The sequence below is a fragment of the Lonchura striata genome, chromosome 18, assembly GCF_046129695.1.
Source record: "Lonchura striata isolate bLonStr1 chromosome 18, bLonStr1.mat, whole genome shotgun sequence".
Classification (NCBI taxonomy): domain Eukaryota; kingdom Metazoa; phylum Chordata; class Aves; order Passeriformes; family Estrildidae; genus Lonchura; species Lonchura striata.
The window spans coordinates 10,689,028-10,707,116 of NC_134620.1; the positions used below are offsets into that span (position 1 = coordinate 10,689,028).

Genomic DNA, 18,089 nt, shown 5'->3' on the forward strand with positions numbered 1-18,089 from the left:
GGGACACCTGGCTGTCCCTCCTGGGCTGTCCCTTTGTGCCTCTGCAGGGCAGGGGTGACCAACACCTTGCTGATTTGATGCTGCTGCTCTGGACTCAGGCTGGGATGCAGCTGGGATTTCCTGGGGCAGAAAGAGGTCAGGACGCTTTTCATTCCATTCCCGTGAATTTTCCAAAGCCACAGAGACTCCGCTGGCCCTAGGGAGTTTCGGATCCACTTTAAAATGCTGCTAAATTGCCCATGTGCAGGGGTTTATTTATGCTCATAGGGCTGTGGTCTGAATATTTCATTTTAAAATTTACATCTGTGTCACTCGAGATGCTCAAATAAGGTTGCCATGGAAACCCCTCATTACTGGGTGAGGATGTTGGCAGCGGTGCCCAGCCCGAGGAGCCCTGGCCGGGAAGGACCAGGCTCTGCTCCTGCTGCCCACCCTGCTCCCCCTCCCAGCAGCCAACCCATCTCTGCTAGGGAAGGCAGAGAGGAGACAATCATGGAATCACTGAATCCTGGAATTCTGAGCTGGAAGAGACCTCAAACATCACCTCATCCACCCCCTGTGCCATGGCACGGATGCCAAGCGCTAAACTGAGTTGCTCCAAGTCCCATCCAGCTTGGCTAGGGATGGAAGGGAGGCTTTTCACCAGCTCCTGAAGGAGCTGAGGGGATCAGGGACCTGCTGTGCTGGCAGGGGACACAGAGCTGGGACATGGTCCAGGGGACACATGACACCCACACTTGGTCCCAGCCCTGGGATGAGACAAGCGGAAATCCCCCTGGTCTGGCCATGGGTGAGAAGGTTCCTGGTCCAGGTAGGAGCAGAGGGTTTGGGCTCCACATGGGGACTGCTGCAGCTGGGGGCAATATTCCAACAGCAAACCCCTCCTGGAAACCTGCTGCAGTGACAAATCCACCCTCTCTGTGCCTGACTGGAGAATCCCCGCTGCCCGTGCCTGGCGCGCTGGGCTCGGGAGCAAGGACACCACAAAGAATGCGAGAATTAAACTCACAAAGCTCTGCTCCCTCTCCCGCTGCTCCCGAGGAGCTGTAGCTGCTCTAACGATCCACGCAGCCCTGACAGATGCCTGGAAATTACACACTTCTCCGAGCTAGGAGGAAAATGGATTTTCCTCTCCACTGGAATCAATGAGACTTTGACTCCCGGGCGTCTGTTCTGGCCATGCCAGCTCTGCATGGCACCTGAGGGTTTGGGGGACCTGCCCGTGGTGCCCTGGCTCCACAGACTGTGTGCCCCCAGCCCTGGCACCCTTCACTGCAGCATACCCCCAGCATGGCCCAAATCCCCAGGGATGAGCCCAGCTCTGGTGGGAATTGCCCAGCTCCTTCCCGGAGGAATGTGGGAGGAGCAGCGGCAGCTGAGGAGGAAGAGGAATTGAGGAGGCTCCTGCAGTTATGGAGGATTCAGGAGATTTGCAGTGTGGAAGTGATACAGCCTGTCCAGTGCTGGCTGGATCCCAGCTCCTGGGGGCAGGAATTATCCTGATATTCCTGACTGGTAAGGAGCAGGGAGCAGGCGAGCAAAGCCATTAGAAAGAGAGGAACTTTGATGCAGGTGATAATTTGAGTTTATCACAGGGTTTTATGGTACCAAGTGTCAGAAAGGCACATTTGTGCCTTGTGGCAGGCAGACAGACTTGGCTGAAAGGAATTAGCAGGCTGGGTTCAAAGGGGAATTAATTTTTTGGGAAGTTCATTGGGAAAGAACTTTAAAGATCATCCAGTCCCATCTGCAGGAACACCTTCCAGTGTCCCAGGTTGCTCCAAGCCCTGTCCAGCCTGGCCTGAGACACTTCCAGGGATGGGGCAGCCAGAGGAATGAAAAAGCAGAACAAGATTCCTCCTGTGCCTCTCCTGGGCTCCCCAGCTGGAGTGTTCACTCCTCGGGGCCCACCTGGGGAGAGGAAATCGAGTGTTTTGGCAGCTTTTCAGGCTAAAAAATTGAAGAGGGGGAAGAGAAGCTCCTTCTTTCTTCGCCAATCATCCAGCCCAGCCGTCTACATCAGGGCATAAAATTAAATGGGTTCCTAAAGAGAGAGTATATTTAGCTACAAAACCCCGTTCTAGTCAGCTCTCTGCAGCTAAAATAATTAATCTCCCATCACTGTTAAGATGCAGCGGAGCAGATCTGGAGGAGCGAGTGCTGGGATTAACTCTTTGGGAGCAGGTCAGCCCTGTGAGAGCAGCTCCTGCTGCCACGCCAAGGGAGATCCTGGGGGCTCCTGGGGGTCCTGCCTGGCTGCCTGTGCCCAGCTGTGTCCCCTGCCCTGCCAGCTCCTCCCAATGCCTGAGCCAAGGGCTTGGCAGGGGTGCTGTGCCCTGGCACTGCCTCTGCGGTGATGCAGGCGACCCAGGAGGGATGCAGGAGCTCTGGAAAGGATGCAGGAGTAGGTTCAGCCAAACTCCCTGCTCCTGGGGATGCTGGGGAACTCTTTCTGGATACACAGCCCTGAAACATCTGCAGAGACAAAGTTTAGCCTGGTTACAATCGCTGGCTGTTCCTGTGTCTGGCCACAAAAGATTCTCACTCCCAGGCAGTCACATTCATGGAATATGTGGCTACTCCCAGCCTCCTCTATTGGGTTTGATTGGATTTCCACTCCAGCACTGGAAATAGGAGGTGACAATGTGACATTTGAGGTGCAGGTGAGCAGAGCAGCATCACAGCCCGACTCTCCCTGGCTGGGGCACCGCAGGATTCAGCTCTGCCTGAGCTGCCCCTGCAGCAGCTGGGGGAGAGCTGAGCTGCCTCTGCTAAATCTCTTTGGCAGCTCTTTCTATTTCTTTCACAGGATGGAGCAGGAATCAGCGTGGCTCCAGCCCAGACTGCTGAGAGAGGAGCAGGGACTGGCAGCACCTCGGGGGTGTCACTTGTCCCCCGTGGCCTCGTGGCTGCTCTCCTCTGTGGGTTTGTCCAGGAAGACCCCCAAAGATTTTTATTTCTTTTTTTGAGTGTCATAAAAGCTGCCCTGAGGCATCTCAAGTCAGGATTTGAAGCCCATCAGGTCCTGGCCACCTTGCCAAGGTGGAGAGGTGCCTCAGAGCAATGAGGGTGGCACAGGTGACACCTGGCACAGGGCACACACAGAGTTTTCTGCTCTCCCCATGGACTCCTCCGGCATGCTCCCACCAAAGGATGCAGCTGCTGGCATCACACAGAGGCAGCTGAGCTGGAGCTGCTCAGGATGAGGGAATGGAGCAATTTGGGGATTCCCCAGGCTGTGCCTCAGTCCCCTGCACCTCCCAGCTGAGCCCATTTCTCCCTCCTGGTGACCAAGTGGAGTCAGGACAGGCACTGGGATTAGTGTGTCCCAGCTTGCAGGGGGAACCTTCATTCCAGGCAATGATTGTCTGTGCATTTCCTCCCTTCAGATTTCAAATTTGCTCACTACTGATGGTGCCATATCAGTCATTCCCTTTCCTATTACTACCTTTTTTACTACCTTTTTTAGGTGTTTTGGAAGATTTTCAACCCCAAAATGTGTGTTTTCATGTTCCCTCTGTATTGTAAAAAAAGGTGGCCCCCAACAGGAAGAAAATTGTTATGTCTGGCTCCAGATCAGGAGGCTGAAGGACAGCTTTATTAAAACTATACTGTATTACATTAATATACTATTTAAAGAGATACTATCCTATTCTACATGCTTACTTCTTACTCAGCTAACTCACTCAAACTCATGACTGTGCTGAGAACCCAAGCCACAGCTGGATCCACTGGTCACTGACCCCAAACAACCTTCACCAGAACCCAACCCAGCAATCACTGCAGGTAAACAATCTCCACACCACATCCCACATGGGGAAAACAAAGGAGCAGAGATTAAGGTTGTTTTCTCTTTCTCCCTGTGCTTCTCCAGAGAATGGGAATGTCACATACTCTGGGCCAGCTCCTGAAGGATCAGGGGTGAGGCTACAACCTGCTCTGCTGGCGTGACAGCCCATCCACTTTCTGTGATCTCAGCCTTAAGCAACTTAGTTTGTGGTCTGCTTGGTGATATTTTGGGGTGAACTCTGACAAATCAACCTTTTTTTGTGGAATTGCTGCAAGAATCCCTTTTTTTTATGCAATCCCTCCTGCTGCTTTATCAGCAAAGCGATTTCCCAGTTCCCTTTCGTGGTTTTCCCTTTTTTTGGCCGCGTAGGAGCCGTGCAGGAGCTGGTGCTGCCTGGTGCCCTTGAAAAGACCCTGCTGCCTGCTCGGGAAGGATGCAGCTCCGGTGCCTAATGACTCCTGACAGCTCGGGAAGGGCCCTGCTGCTGGCAATGGGGGAGGCAGGGCCAGGGAGGGTTACTGATGGCTGTGGTGATTGCAGTTATTGGGCTCCATCGATCAGGGCTGGGCACCGAGGCTGGCAGGAGCTGGGGCACAGCCCAGCGCTCCCCGTTCCCCTTCCCATTCCTGCTGCCAACCCCACGGGCCCTGGCACAGCTGGGATGGCTGAGAGATGGGGCACACTGAGCTCCCAAATGCTCCTCCACAGCCTGGAGTGGTGCCAGATGTCAGCAGAGAACAGAATCTGGGGTGGTTTGGGTTGGATGGATCCTAAATCCACCCAGGTCCTGCCCGTGCCGTGGGCAGGGACACCTTGCACACACACCAAGCCCCATCCATCCCTGGTGCAGGTTGTTACCCCACTCAATTCCTTGGTTTTTCCTTCTAAAAAAGCAATATCCTGCGTTTCTTACGCATTTCAATATCCTGCATGCTGGATCCTTTTCAGGTCAGGGCAGATTGGGGAGTGGCAGCAGAGGAGCTCCACTGGCACATCCTGCCAGCAGCTCCAAATGGGAACTGCAACCCCCAGCACATCCCCATTTCCAGCCCTCAATGTGCCCCTGCACTGGCTCACTCCTTCAGAAACAAACCCCTTTTCAGACAAGATATGGCTGAAATTCAATTTTTAACCATTTAAAATTTTTCTCACTAAAGCCAGAGTCGTTCTGGGAGGCAGAGCAGCACTTTGGGGCTGGCACAGGCTTCACCCCTCTCCGTGTCCCAGACCCTGAGACCACCCAGCCCACCCTGAGCCCACCCCTGGGCTGCTGCTGGTGCTGCTCAGCCCTCACCTCATTCCCAGTGACTCTGGTTTTTATATAATTAATTGCCAGCTCTATCAGCCATCAGTGATTTGTGTTTTAAAGATGGCCTGGCAGAACTAATTCCATTGCTGCACGATGCTGTGCTGGATGATGATAACCCATGTACAGCTTCTCCCATGGAGCTTCATGATGAGCTGCTGCACTTTATTTTAATTAATACAGATAGCAAATATATTTTCATTAGCCATCAGGATGTCAGGAGAGGAGCAGGGGCCTCCTGCATGGTGAGCAGCAACTTTGGTCCTGGGTGCAGTGCCCAGCCCCGCTGGGTCTGCTGCTCCAGCCACTCTTCATCCATCTGCATCCCTCCTCATCCTCCTGCATCCCTCCTCATCCATTTCCATCCCTTCTCATCCAACTACATCCCTCCTCATCCAACTGCTTCCCTCCCCATCCGTGTACTCCCACACAGCACCAGCTGGGCAGGCACAGGGCAGAGTTTCCTCCCGGTCCAGTATGGGTGGCACCATCAACCCCTGGAAACCATTCTTCTTTTTTAAAAGCTGATTCAGCCCCGCTGCTCCATGCTCTCATGCAAAGCTCTCCTCCCTCTCCAGCACAGGAGGACACACAATTATCAGGCACGTTCGTAATTTCTCAGATTTAGAACAATTAAGCTGGCTCCCTGGCACTTCTGACGAAAGCAGCTCCTTGTTCCCCGGGGAAGGAACAGCCTTCCTTGACCTCTGCTCTGTTCTTCTGTTTGATTGATCTGGGTTCTATCAGAAAGGATAATGACAGCCTGTGGTGGGGGGTGCAGGAACACTGGGACCAGAGAGGACAACACTTTGCTGAGGGCTGCTGTGCCCAGCTGATGGTTCTGAGGGGCCGTGGGACACCCAGACCCCTCTCTGTGCCCAGTGCAGCGCCCACAAAATCCTTGGATTCCCCAAAACCGAGGAAGAGAAGGCTAAAAGGATATCATAAACAAGCAAAGAGGACTTGCTGGCCAGCAGATGGGACCTGCTCTGTAGGAAATGTCCCTCCTGTGTCACCTGCCCCTGTGCCCATGGGGCGTTGTTGGCACTGCCTTCAGCTTGGGAACAGCTCCAAGGATGCTGATGGAAAAGCATCTCCCTTGTAAGGCACCAGGCAATGTCACCCTCCTCTACCCCCAAAAATTCCCTAAACATCAAAATCAGAAACCCATGGAAGGGATGGGCTGGTTGTTCCTGAAGCACAGCCGGGCTGAGTTAGGAGAAAGTCCTTAAAGTCACCCCTGGAGGGTGGTTTGTACCCCCAGCTCTGCCTCAGGGGGTGTTCTGGGGAGGAGCTGGACTTTGCAGAGCATTGCACTTCCTCGTGGGCAGCTCTTGGGTCTCCTGTCGCTGCTGGTTGGGCAGATTTCCTCCTGATGTTATTTTTGACCCACCCTGGTGACGGGGAAATGTGGTGAGGAAGGACCTGGCTCTTCTCCCCAGCAGGTAATGAACTGGCCAATTACACAAACCCGAGTGTCACCCGCCTGGGACGAGGGCTTTGTCACTGCTGCCGCTGTTTATGTTCCTGGAGGGTAATCGGAATTTTTAATGTCCTTTTGATAGCAGTGTAGTGTGATTAAAACAGGCACATCCCAGACATAAATCTGGGTTTAAGCGCTGCCTTTTTGACACACAAATGTTGAGCACTCAGGGATCAGGCTGAAGGGTTCCTGGGCTGTGCCACCACCACCCCGGGTATCCCCATGAAGGGACAGTCACATCCTGCCCCAGGTGCTGGGCAGGAGCCCCGAGGGGCAGCAGAGCCTGGAGCAGCAGCTGGATGGAGGCAGGAGGACCAGGCTGGGGCTGTTGGCTCAGGATGAACACAACAGCTGAATTCCTGGGAGCAGCAGGAGCTCAAGATAAACTTGTAACAGGGATTTTCCACGAGAGAAATCTGTGGATGGTGCTGGGGGACTGAGGAAGGAATTTTCAGAGTTGACCCCCTGTTTGAGGTGAGTGACTCTGGGCAGGATCCTCGGGCTTCTTGTTTGGAGCAGAATGATTTAAATGCAATTTAAATTTAAATTTGGAGAGGTAACACTGCAGAATTTAAGAAGGACTTTGCTCCTGAGGCCAGCTTGGTGCATGTGGAGTGGAAATGTGGAAAAATCCCACCCTCTCCATGGAAGCTTGAGCCACTGAAGGAGATGATGATGGTGTGACTTAATTCAGGTTGTGCCCTTGGGGGACAATGTCCTCATGGGGACAATGGGTCAGGATCCCCCTGTGGATGCAAGGCTGGAGTTCCTCTGCCAAGGAGCCAGGCTGGGGGAGCTGGGGGGGCTCACCTGGAGAGGAGAAGGCTCCAGGGAGAGCTCAGAGCCCTTCCAGTGCCTAAAGGAGCTCCAGGAGAGCTGGAGAGGGACTTTGGACAAGGGATGGAGGGACAGGACACAGGGAATGGCTTCCCACTGCCAGAGGGCAGGGCTGGGTGGGATTTTGGGAAGGAATTCCTGTCTGTGAGGGTAAAGAAGCCCTGGCACAGGGTGCCCAGAGAAGCTGTGGCTGCCCCTGGATCCCTGGAAGTGCCCAAGGCCCGGTTGGACAGGGCTTGGGGCAGCCTGGGATAGTGGAAGGTGTCCCTGCCTGGGGACACAGGGTGGAAAAAAATTATCTTTAATGAACCCTCCAACCCAAACTATTCCATGATTCCGTGCTGCAGGTGAGCCCGCTGGAGGAACGGAACCACGTTGGAATTCAGATGTTGTTTGCAGTGGGAAAAGTGAAAAGCTCTTCCCCTGGGGAGCGGCCTGCAGCAGCAAGGACTCTTGTTTTGCTGCACCCTTCCCTTCCTACCTGTCCTAATGAATTCCAAGAAAGCCTCAACGCATTCCTAAATGGGAACACAGCCTGTGTCCTTCACAGTCATCTCCCACAACAAAGCCAGCCATCGCGCCGCTGGCAGCCACCGGCTCCGCTGCGAGCTGCAAACAAAAGCTGAAAAGGAGCCTTTCTAGTTGTGATTAGAAAGCTTGAGAAGTTTGGCTTTTACTGCTTATTGCCTCACTGATTTCATCTCCGTGGCAGCTCTGAACCCCTCAAGGGACAGCAGAGCAGCCCCAGTGCCTCACCAGGTGACAGCACCCATCCCGCTGTGGGAGCCAGAGCCTGGGAGAAGAGGAATTGGGGATCTCTGTGATTTGAGGAATTGGGGATCTCTGTGCCTTGAGGAATTGGAGATTTCTAAGCCTTGAGGAATTTGGGATCACTGTGATTTGAGGAATTTGGGATCTCTGTGCCTTGAGGAATTGGAGATTTCTGAGCCTTGAGGAATTTGGGATCACTGTGATTTGAGGAATTTGGGATCTCTGTGCCTTGAGGAATTGGAGATTTCTGAGCCTTGAGGAATTGGGGATCCCTGTGCCTTGAGGAATTGGGGATCTCTGTGATTTGAGGAACTGGGGATGTCTGTGATTTGAGGAATTGGGGATCTCTGTGCCTGAACTGGGTTTGGCACAGGTTTGTGTTCGGTGCCGTGGCCCAGCAGGTGCCAAAGCTCGGCTTCCCCAGGAGAGGACCGTGGCCCCAGCAGCATCCCCCTGTTCCTGAGGACATCCCTGATCCCTGCGCCCAAACGGCCCCAAAAGTGCTGGTTATTATCCCAAATCCATCCCTCGGCCATCCAACCCGGGGGGACACATCCCCCCCAGGACACGCAGCCTTCCGGGGCTCCTCCAGCCACCGAGGGGTGCGGAGGAACAGAATTTTTTTTTTTTTTTTTTTTTTTCTAGCAAGGAATAGATGAGGAAGAGTGATTATCGGGGAGATTTTCTTCGGGGGAAATTCTGGCACAAAGACAAACTGCAATATCTCAGCGCAGGCTGGGCGCTGAGGCTTGGATAAAAATAAAGCAGGAGGCGGCAGCACCTTCCCGATGACATTAACTCCATTCATCTCCCGCTGCCGCCGCCGCCAGCGTGCTCAGGCATTAGGAGTTACGCTTCCCTCCACTATTTCTCAAATATATTTATGCTGGGAGATGTTTGTGGAGGTACATCCTGTGCCTGGGGCAGAGGATTAATTCCAGACTGTCACCTCGCTTTTTTGATGGGTTTGTAAATTCTGTTCTGTTGATTTGCACTCGCAGTAAATTGATAAAATCCTCTTTCCAAAAAACCTAATTCACCGTTTAGGGCTCACCAGGGTTTTAGACCTCATTGGCTCACATATTTATGTAAATGCAGTGTCCAGCAGCAATTTAAAAACTGCTGCGTGGATAATGTGGATGGATAAGGAGTGAAGGGAGACACATTGTCTGGTGGGGGCTGTGTGCCCTGGAAAGGAGCCTTTCCTTGCCTTGGGGCCCCAGATTTTGGGATGGCTTTGCTGTGGGTGGCTGCTTTGATCCAGAATCTGGTCCCTGCACCAGAACAGATTAACCCTGACAATGCTGGGAATAGTCTGAGCTCTCCAAAAATGGCATTGGATGTGTCCAAGAGGACTTTGCCAAGAGCTCCTGCAGTGGGCAGGGATGTGCTGGCGTACTGGGAGCACTGGGAGCTCTGAGGGCTCTGCCAGAGTGGTCTGTCAAATTAGGAGCTTGGTATCTTTGCAAATGGAAGTTCAGGACTGTCAGGAAAAGCCTGGGTTTTTTTACTGGAATTGCATTTAAATCAGCATCAGGAGATGCAAGCCCCGTTCCTGTGCAGCCCCATCATCATGGAAGAGATGCAGGGTGGCAGAGGGGACATCAGCAGTGATGTCCTCAGTATCGTCCCCCAGCCACCACTCTACCCGAGATGAAGCATCTCATCCACAAAATGTTGCCATGCTCCATTAATCCACCCAAAAACGTCAGATGGAGATTCTCTCTTGAATTTTAAATATTTCCAGCCGTTCTGACTAGCTCAGAAATTGCCCCGAAATGACCGCTTGCCAGAACATTCCCTCGCTCCCCCACGCTGTTCCTGAGCCCGGCCGCTCCTGCCTGCTGTGCCCCAGCCCACAGGGCAGTGCCAGCTCCCTGCAGCAGGCTGGAGCACATCCCTGAGTGTCCCCTGGAGGCCCTGGGCACCACGTTTGGGGTGGTCCCCCTGCAGAGTCACCCTCCCTGGGGTGCTCCTGGCCCCTCAGCTCCTGCCTTTGGCACATGCCACCGCAGTGTGCAAGACAGAGAGACGGGCCGAGACGCGAGAATCCTCCTTGCCGAGCAGATGACGCCGCGCCGGGATCCATCCCACAGTTATCCCTTCTGTCGTGCTCGAGTTTTTGGATGCCTTTGCACTTGGCACCGAATTTCCTTCCTAGACTAAAGCTTTGCACTTGGAATGATGCCTTGGGAGCCAGGCTGAGTGGCCAGGCTGCTCATCCCATCCCTCTGCACCGCCAGCAGCTTGGATTGCGCTGCCATGAAGTCTCCTTGCACCTTCCTGCTGCAGCCATCTGTCCCGGGGTGCCAATGCCTTGTCCTCACCCCCATGGAGCAGACACAGAGCCAGGCCCCTGCCCAGCCCATCCTGGGCTCCCTGGGGGTTGAGGATTTACTGCAGTCCATGGGTTCCTGGGGCTAGGAAAAGGGAGGAAGGTCTGGACAAACCCGTGCTTGCCCCTGCTCGAGGCAGACCTGGGAATCCAGGCAGAGCCTCCTCGCTGTGCATCAGGAAAGCTCCAGGCTCAGCCAGTGCTCGGGCTGGTCAGCTGCTGCTCTGGCCTCTTCCCAGAGAAAGCAAAAGGAGGAAAAAGGAATAAAAGAGAGATGTCTGAGTCGGGGCTGTGCCCTGGGAGCGGGCCAGCTGCAGCTGCGCTACTGGTGGGAGCTCCAGCAAACAAAAAGATGGAACAGAGGAGAAATCAGCTCCTCTGCACCCTGGGAACACTGACTGGGGACAGCCCTGAGCCACCATGGCACAGAGCACTGCAGGGGGCTGGATCCAGGTGCTCCTGCTGGCTCCCCAGGAGCAGGAGCCGGGGCTGGATCCCTGATTTTGAGCTGTGGCAGTGTGACCCTCACTCCCAGCAGCACACTTCAAAGGGCTCCTTATCCCACATCAGTGACATCCAATGAGGACACAGGACATGGGGGCAGGAATGGTGTCTTCTCCCCAGTGCCAGAGGAACGCTCCCCACCAGGCACAGCCTCCACTTTTGCAGATCCTCCCTGACGTCCCCAGTTTTTTGGGGGGTCCTGGGGCTGCCCCAGGTCACATGTACAGATTGTGGCTGCCCAAGAATTGTGGGAATCCAGAGCTTCCCTCTGGCTGCCCTGGCAGGTCTGGGACCCTGGCAGGGGTCAGGAACCCCCCTGGACAGAGCCCCCAGAGACACTGTCTGTGATCTCTGTCCATGGAAAAGAGTTTTCAGTCTTACAGGATTAATTACCAGCTCTGAGTGTTTGATAGAAGTAATAATTAAGTGTGGCACAGGTGCAAAAGTAAAATTTTAGGTTTCTAGATTAGGGGTTCAAAGGGGACAAGATGGAGGAAATTGGGTGTGCCTTGTCCTTTTTCTCCTTCTTCTTCATGCCCTCCATGTTTCACTGTGGTGTTGGCATTTTTCTGTTGGTTCAGGCTGGGGACACACTGTCCAACGTAGGTGACAGATATTGGCACGTTATTGTAAATCCAGCCCAGGGAGTTTCTGGTATTTAATGTTTGTAACATCCCACTGAGGGCAGAGCCCCACACGCTGCCCTGCAGGACAGAGCTGGGCAGGGCAGCAGAACATGTGAGAGATAAACAGAATAAACAACCTGGAAACCAGCACAGACCAATTATGGCTTCTGCTTTGGCAGCGGGGCTGAGAACAGAGACTTTCTACAATCTCAGGATCATCCATACCTCAGATTTTGACAAAGAATCCCCCAACCTCAGGGACCATGTGTGTAGATCCAAGTCAGAGATAACCAACACTTGCACTTGGTTCTGAGCCAATGCCACGGGCTCTGCTGGAAACCCACAGCTCGTCCCTCTCGGATATGGAAGATGAGCCTCCCCTGCTCCCAGCTTTGCCCTTCAATCCTCCAACAGCCCAGCTCCATGGTTCTCCTCTGATTCTGGAAACCCTTAGGGATGAAATCCAAGACATAACAGAGCTGAGCAGCAGAGGTTCATTTGTTCCCCCTTTTTGTCTTCCCAGCAGCACAGCTGACCCTGTGGACGTGCTGGGTTGACACTGGATGGGTGCTGAGTACCCACCAGAGCTGCTCCATCACTCCCACGGGAGACATTCCTCCATGAACTTCCTACCCTGAGTCCTTCCCACAGGCTGCTGTCCTCCATGGACTTCTCCAGTGTGGGTGCTTTCCACAGGGTCAGTCCTTCAGGCTTGGGATGCTCCAGCCTGGATCCTTTCCACGGGGCCATGAGTCCTGCCAGCAAACGTGCTCCGGTGTGGGTTCCTCTGTGCATGGACACAAATCCTGCCAGGATCCTGCTCCAGCACGGGCTCCTCCACGGACTGCAGGTGGATCTCTGCTTCCCTGTGGATCCCCATGGGCTGCAGGGGCACAGCTCCTCACCCTGGGCTGTGCCACGGGCACCTGCAGCACCTCCTCCTCCTCCTCCTTCACTGACCTTGGTGTCTGCAGGGCTGATCTCACAGATTCTCACTCCTCTCTCTGCTGCCATTTACATTGTGCAGGTATTTTTATCCGTGGAGAGAGCAGGATGTGGAGAGAGCAGGATGTGGAGAGAGCAGGATGCGGCTAGAGCGGGACCGGCCCCGTGGGACAGAGCAAGAACATCCGTAACAACTTGTCGGTTAACAAGCTGTGAAAGGAGACAGACAGCCAGGAGCTGGCAGCCTGCGCCCTGGAATGAAGGACACCTTCCCTCCCTGAGCAGCTCGGCAGGAAGGGCTCCTCTGCAGAGTCCTGCTCCTTCCCTTCCTCCCGGCTCCTGCAGGCTGAGCTCCCTGCCACTGCGTCGGGGCTGCAGGGAGAGCAGCTGAGGCAGATCCGCCCCCTGCACCCCATCAGCCCGGCCCCACTCACTCGTGCAGCAGCAGGGAAAGAGATCTGGTGAAGCAGATCCTTGTGGGAAGGGCTCCAGACAGCCGTGGGACACAGCTCCGAGCAGCAGCTGAAGGGCGGCAGCCTGAGCCAGGGTGATGCCAAACCTTCTCTCACCCCACGAGCCTTCCTCGCTCTGCCTTTGCCCCCTGGATTGGGGTGCAGCAGCTGGGGGGTGGCAGGTCCCCTTCCCCACGGGCACCAGCTGCACCCCGAGGTTTCTGCTGGCAGCGTTGGCTTTACCCCACATCCTGCCTGCAGAAGGGCCTGTCCAGGTGCTGCCCTTGGTGCCCAGGCTCCAGTGAGGCTCATCCCAGCCCATCCTGCTGAAGCCCTGACAAGGACAGAGAACAAGGGGATGACACTGTTGGGGTGCCAGTGTCATCCCCCTGCCCCTCCTGTGACAGGGACGGGCACACCCCCACCCTGCAGAACACCCTGTGCCTGGCAAGTCAAGTGGTTAAAGACACACAACTCTCACCAGCACATCCAGCAGTTTCATACCCCTGACAAGAGTGTAAATCCATCCTGATGGACTGGAAAATTGGAAAGCCAGTGCTCATGCCGTGTTTCCTACAGACAGCTCCGAGCTCCTGAAAGATGCACTCGGTGGCAGCCCCGGTTCCAGCCGTGTCGCTCACGTCATGCTAATTAAAATAGAGCCTGTGTTTTGTAACAGGATTTCCTTGGAGCCTATTTTACTGCTCAGTAACCACTTTCAAATATTTGGAAAATAAAATTGCATCAAGTAAATAACTTTCGGATTGCTCACAGAAGGTTACTCTGGTTTCGGGTTTTTTTGTTCCCAAAGCCCACTGGAAGCAGCTGTGCTCATCGCAGTGACAGAGGATGGAAACTACACAGATTTCTGAGGCTGCTTGTAGTCTACATCAAAAGCTGTGCGTTATTTAATCAGACAAAGCCTATTTCATTAAAAAAAAACAACTGTCTGTACAAAATGGGATAACAAAGCACCCCAGCACTTGGCACTGACCTGGAATACCCAGGGAACATCCCTGCCTGCTGGCAGGATGGCCGTGATCACACCAGCCTGTTTTGATGCCCACATTACCTTTCCAGAAATGCCCTGGCACTCCTCTGCCTCATCCATCACTTATTATCCATTAACTTCTGAACCCAGCACCACCTGACTTCCAAGGGATGGATCACACACTTCCCTTTTCCCATGGTTTGCTATTCCAAGATCTCTGCTGCCGCTCTGGATGCCAAGGGAGCACATTCAGCTGACTCGGTGCAGCCTGGCTCCTCAGCCCTAAATCCTGCTACCAGATTCCTCAGCGAAGGAGAAGTTAAAAATGTACAGAAGGAAATGTCTGTGACACTGTGACATCCACAAAACTGCGCTTGAAATGGCATCTTTGTATATTCATAATGGCAAAAAATACCAGAGAAGCAGAGGGCTGAGAGAGACTAATTTCATTTACTCCTGATCCAGGCTCTCCTCATCCTTTCTGCCAAGGAGGAGAGAAGGAAGAGGAGCCATTTGCCATGGCCTTTGATAGCTCTCCATCAGACAATTCCCATTGCTGTTATCTGTGCTGGCAGCCTGGCTCTGTGCTGTTATCTCGTTGCTCGGGGTGCTGCTCGAGAGCTCACCACGCACTTGTTGCAGCCCTCACTGAGTTCACGCTCACTTTTCCTTCCTGCTGGACACACCTGATCCTCTGGAAACAGCCCCCGTGGTGCTGTGCTCACCACAGAGCCAGGGGCACCTCTGTCCTTGCTATTGGGCTGTGACAGCCACCCCAGGAGTGCCCCAACACCTCGAAGAAGAGAAGGGAAGGTACAGAATTTGGGGGTGCAGAGGACCCCAAAGTTCAGCACCCCCAGCTGTATTTCTGCTCCTGGCACTGCAGCCTTGGCAGGGTTTGCTGGTCTCATCACAGCCTGTATTGGACACCCCAAATATATTTAGAAAGCCTGGATCTCCCAGGGGTTCAGCTGTGTCCGTGCCATCCCCAGTGCCAGGGGCTGAGCCTGCATGGGCAGCACGGGCAGCGCTGCCCTGTCTGCACTCAGCTGCCCACACCCCCCGTGTTTGCCCAGCGCATCATTCCAGGGTACAAATAGATGCCCCAGTTGGTGCCCACATCCCCGGGATGCTGCTGCTCCGGCACAGGCTGCCCGGAGCCTCCTGGCACCAGTCCCTGTGCAGGGACGTGCCTCTGCTGCCTGCTCTGCGCCGGTGGGTGGGTGTGAGCGGATGCCGAGAGCACAGGAGAGGCTTTCACACCTCCTCTCTGGTGATCTACACAGCTTCACCAGTGCAGAGCACCCAAAGCCACCAGCCAAGCACCCGATGGGTGCAAGTCATGTGAAAATGTTTTTTTCTTGAACAGAAAGAGCAGCAGATGGAGCAGAGCAATCTGTCTCTGCGGGGTCTGATCCTGCTCCTCCCCAGCTGGAGAACAGCAGGATTCACTGCTCTGGGCCCCTGGCTGTGTCCCCCTCCACACAGATGGACAAAACTCCCCCCCAGGCACGGGCAGAGCTGCCACGTTGCCACCGGCTCCAGGCTGCGTAGGCAGGAGTTGGGATTTTACTGCAATAATTCACCAAACCTTGTAAAGGGTCAACAATTTATCAGCTCCCTCTCTCTGCCAAGGAAAGAGGAGTTCAGCACACTGTGTTCTTCCACCATGAGATTTATGGCAGATCGTGCCAAATCCTGTTCCCGGGAGCTGGACTGCCTGCTGATGCTCCCAGCGGGACTGGGGCAGCCCTCCTGCCTCAGCACACGAGGCAGTGAGGGAGCTGAGAGCCCTGCCTGGGCCTGTGCTTTGCTGGCTTTGCTTCCCAGCCCCCCAGGCCCCCGGGGAGCCCGGGATGGTCGCTGCTCTCGCACAGAGCACCGGCAGCCCGGAGCAGAGCGTTTGTGTAACACACCAGAGGACCGTGCCTCTCTCTGCGTCCCCTGGCTGGAACAGGATGCCAGAACTGGCAGGGACTTCACATCTGATTCCTCCACACGTACACAGAACACAAACCCATGCAGGTGAGGGAGAAATGCCACCGTCTACATCCACTGCTGGTTTGCTGCCCAGAAAGGAAGGATTCTGTAATACAGTTCCTGTCTGGAGAGCCAGGTTTCAGACGGAAAAGTCAAAGTCATTTAATGCAATCTGACCACGAGAGCAGGGGCTGGAGTGAGCAGACAGCACCGCACAGCACTCCTGACACCAGGAGCTGCTGGTGTTTGCTACAAACACCCTGCCAGCCCCGGAGGGCAGCCTCAGGCCCCGAGCACACTGCAGCACACACCGGCCTCTCCCTTCTCCCACCGAACAATCCACGCTGGGAACCCCACCCAGGCGCACACCCGAGCCCGACTGCCTCGTCCTGACATCCCAGCGGTGCCGAGGGACTGGGCACAGGCAGCGCTTGAGTCGCCTCCGAGCCCCACACGAGTTTGTGGTGACTTTGCCAAGTCACCCGCGAGCACATCCCGAAGCCTATTCTTAGGTCTGGCATCGCGGCAGTGAGAGAGGGAGCGGGTCTGCGTGGGGATGGGGGACACGTGGAACGAGCAGACAGCCCCTGGGTAAACACTCAGCCCCCACGGCCACCCCCTGGCCGAGACGATGGGGCGGGAACACCAGTGGGGACATGGAAGTGGGGGCTGGAGGGACACCGGGGGCTGGGGACGCACGGAGGGCTGGGGACACACGGAGGGCTGGGGACGCACGGAGGGCTGGCGACACACGGAGGGCTGGGGACACACGGAGCTGCTCTCCCTGCGGGAGGGAGGCGGAGGGTCCGGCACGGCTCCCGGGAGGCCGCGGCCCCGTCGGCGCGGGGCTCCCGGTGAGGACGCGGCTCCCGGAGCGCTCCCGGGCGGCGGGAGCTGTCCGCCCCGCGGTGCTGAGCTCCGCGTTCCGCCGGGCCCCGCTCCCGCAGCGCCAGAAGTTTCATCCCGGCCCGGGGAGCAGCGGAAGGGGGCATCCCCGATCGGGGATGGCACAGCCGGTTCCAGCAGCCCTTCCCTCTCCGATCCCCCCCTCTCCCCGGTCCCGGCTGCATCCCCCCCGCGCCGGGCGGCGCCCCGTCCGCGGAGCCGGGAGGCGGCGGGCCCCGGGAGCCGCGCAGCCCCGCTCCGCCCCGCTCCGCCCCGCTTACCTGGGCGCGGGGCCGCGGGGGTGCCCAGCAGCAGCAGGGCGAGCAGGCAGAGCCCGCGGGGCCCCGGCATCCTGCGGCCGGGGCGAGCCCAGCGGAGCCGAGCGGAGCCGATGCGATGCGAGCCGCTCCGCGCCGAGCGGGGCCGGGCCGGGCGGGGGCGGGCGCTGCCGGCGGAGCGGGGGCGCGGCGGAGGGCGGACCGGAGCGGAGCGGAGCGCGGGCAGCGAGCGGCGGGGGAGGGCGCCGGCCGCCGCTCCGGCCCCGCCCGCAGCTCCCCCCGGCTCGGCCCGGCCCCACCGCCCAGCTCCCGCAGCAGCCCCCCGGCCGCACGGTTGCCCGTGGTTTCCTCCGTGCTCCCCGGCTTCTTGCCGCTCCGCGAGTTCCCGGTGCCCTCCCACTGCAGGCCCCTCAGCACCCTGTCTCTTGTCCCGTCTCACTGCCCCTTGTCACCAAGCCCCCTACAGCATCCAAGGCCGCTCTCAGCATCGCAAGTCTGCTCGGCATCCCACCCCCTACACCCAAAGCCCCCCTCAGCATTCCAAGCCATTCTCACTCCCTCCTCAAGCCCAGATGTACCCCCCTTCCCTCTCCTCTGGCTCCCCCAAAGCAGGCTGTGAATAGGGCAGAGGTGCAGTGGGGAGTCTCCCATGGCTCCCTTGGGATCAGGGATGCTCTGGGGCTTCTGACCCAGCAAAGCCTGGCTCGGAGGGAGCTGCAGCTGTGACCTGCCTGACCTCGGTGGGACGGAGGCACTGAGCACACAGTAGTCCACACTTTGTGGGTGCTGCTTAGGGCCCCCCGTAATGTTGGGCTGGCACTGTGGCCATGGGTGAGCACTGGGGTACCCTCAGTCCAGTGGCAGAACAAGAAGCACACAGGCGGTCTCTGCTCAGGACCTGCCCCA

At 56.3% G+C, this 18,089-nt stretch overlaps 1 protein-coding gene across 2 annotated transcripts in view; it reads right to left on the reverse strand.

Moving 5' to 3' along the window:
• Window positions 1–17,318, reverse strand: part of SEZ6L (seizure related 6 homolog like) — a 39,161-nt gene extending 21,843 nt beyond the window's left edge. For both annotated transcript variants that reach the window (XM_021544714.3, XM_021544713.3), the window contains exon 1: window positions 17,187–17,318. In XM_021544714.3, coding sequence (XP_021400389.2) covers window positions 17,187–17,256 — 70 coding nt within the window. In that variant the 5' untranslated portion in view covers window positions 17,257–17,318. The remainder of the gene's footprint in view (window positions 1–17,186) is intronic.
• Window positions 17,319–18,089: the final 771 nt, after the last annotated feature.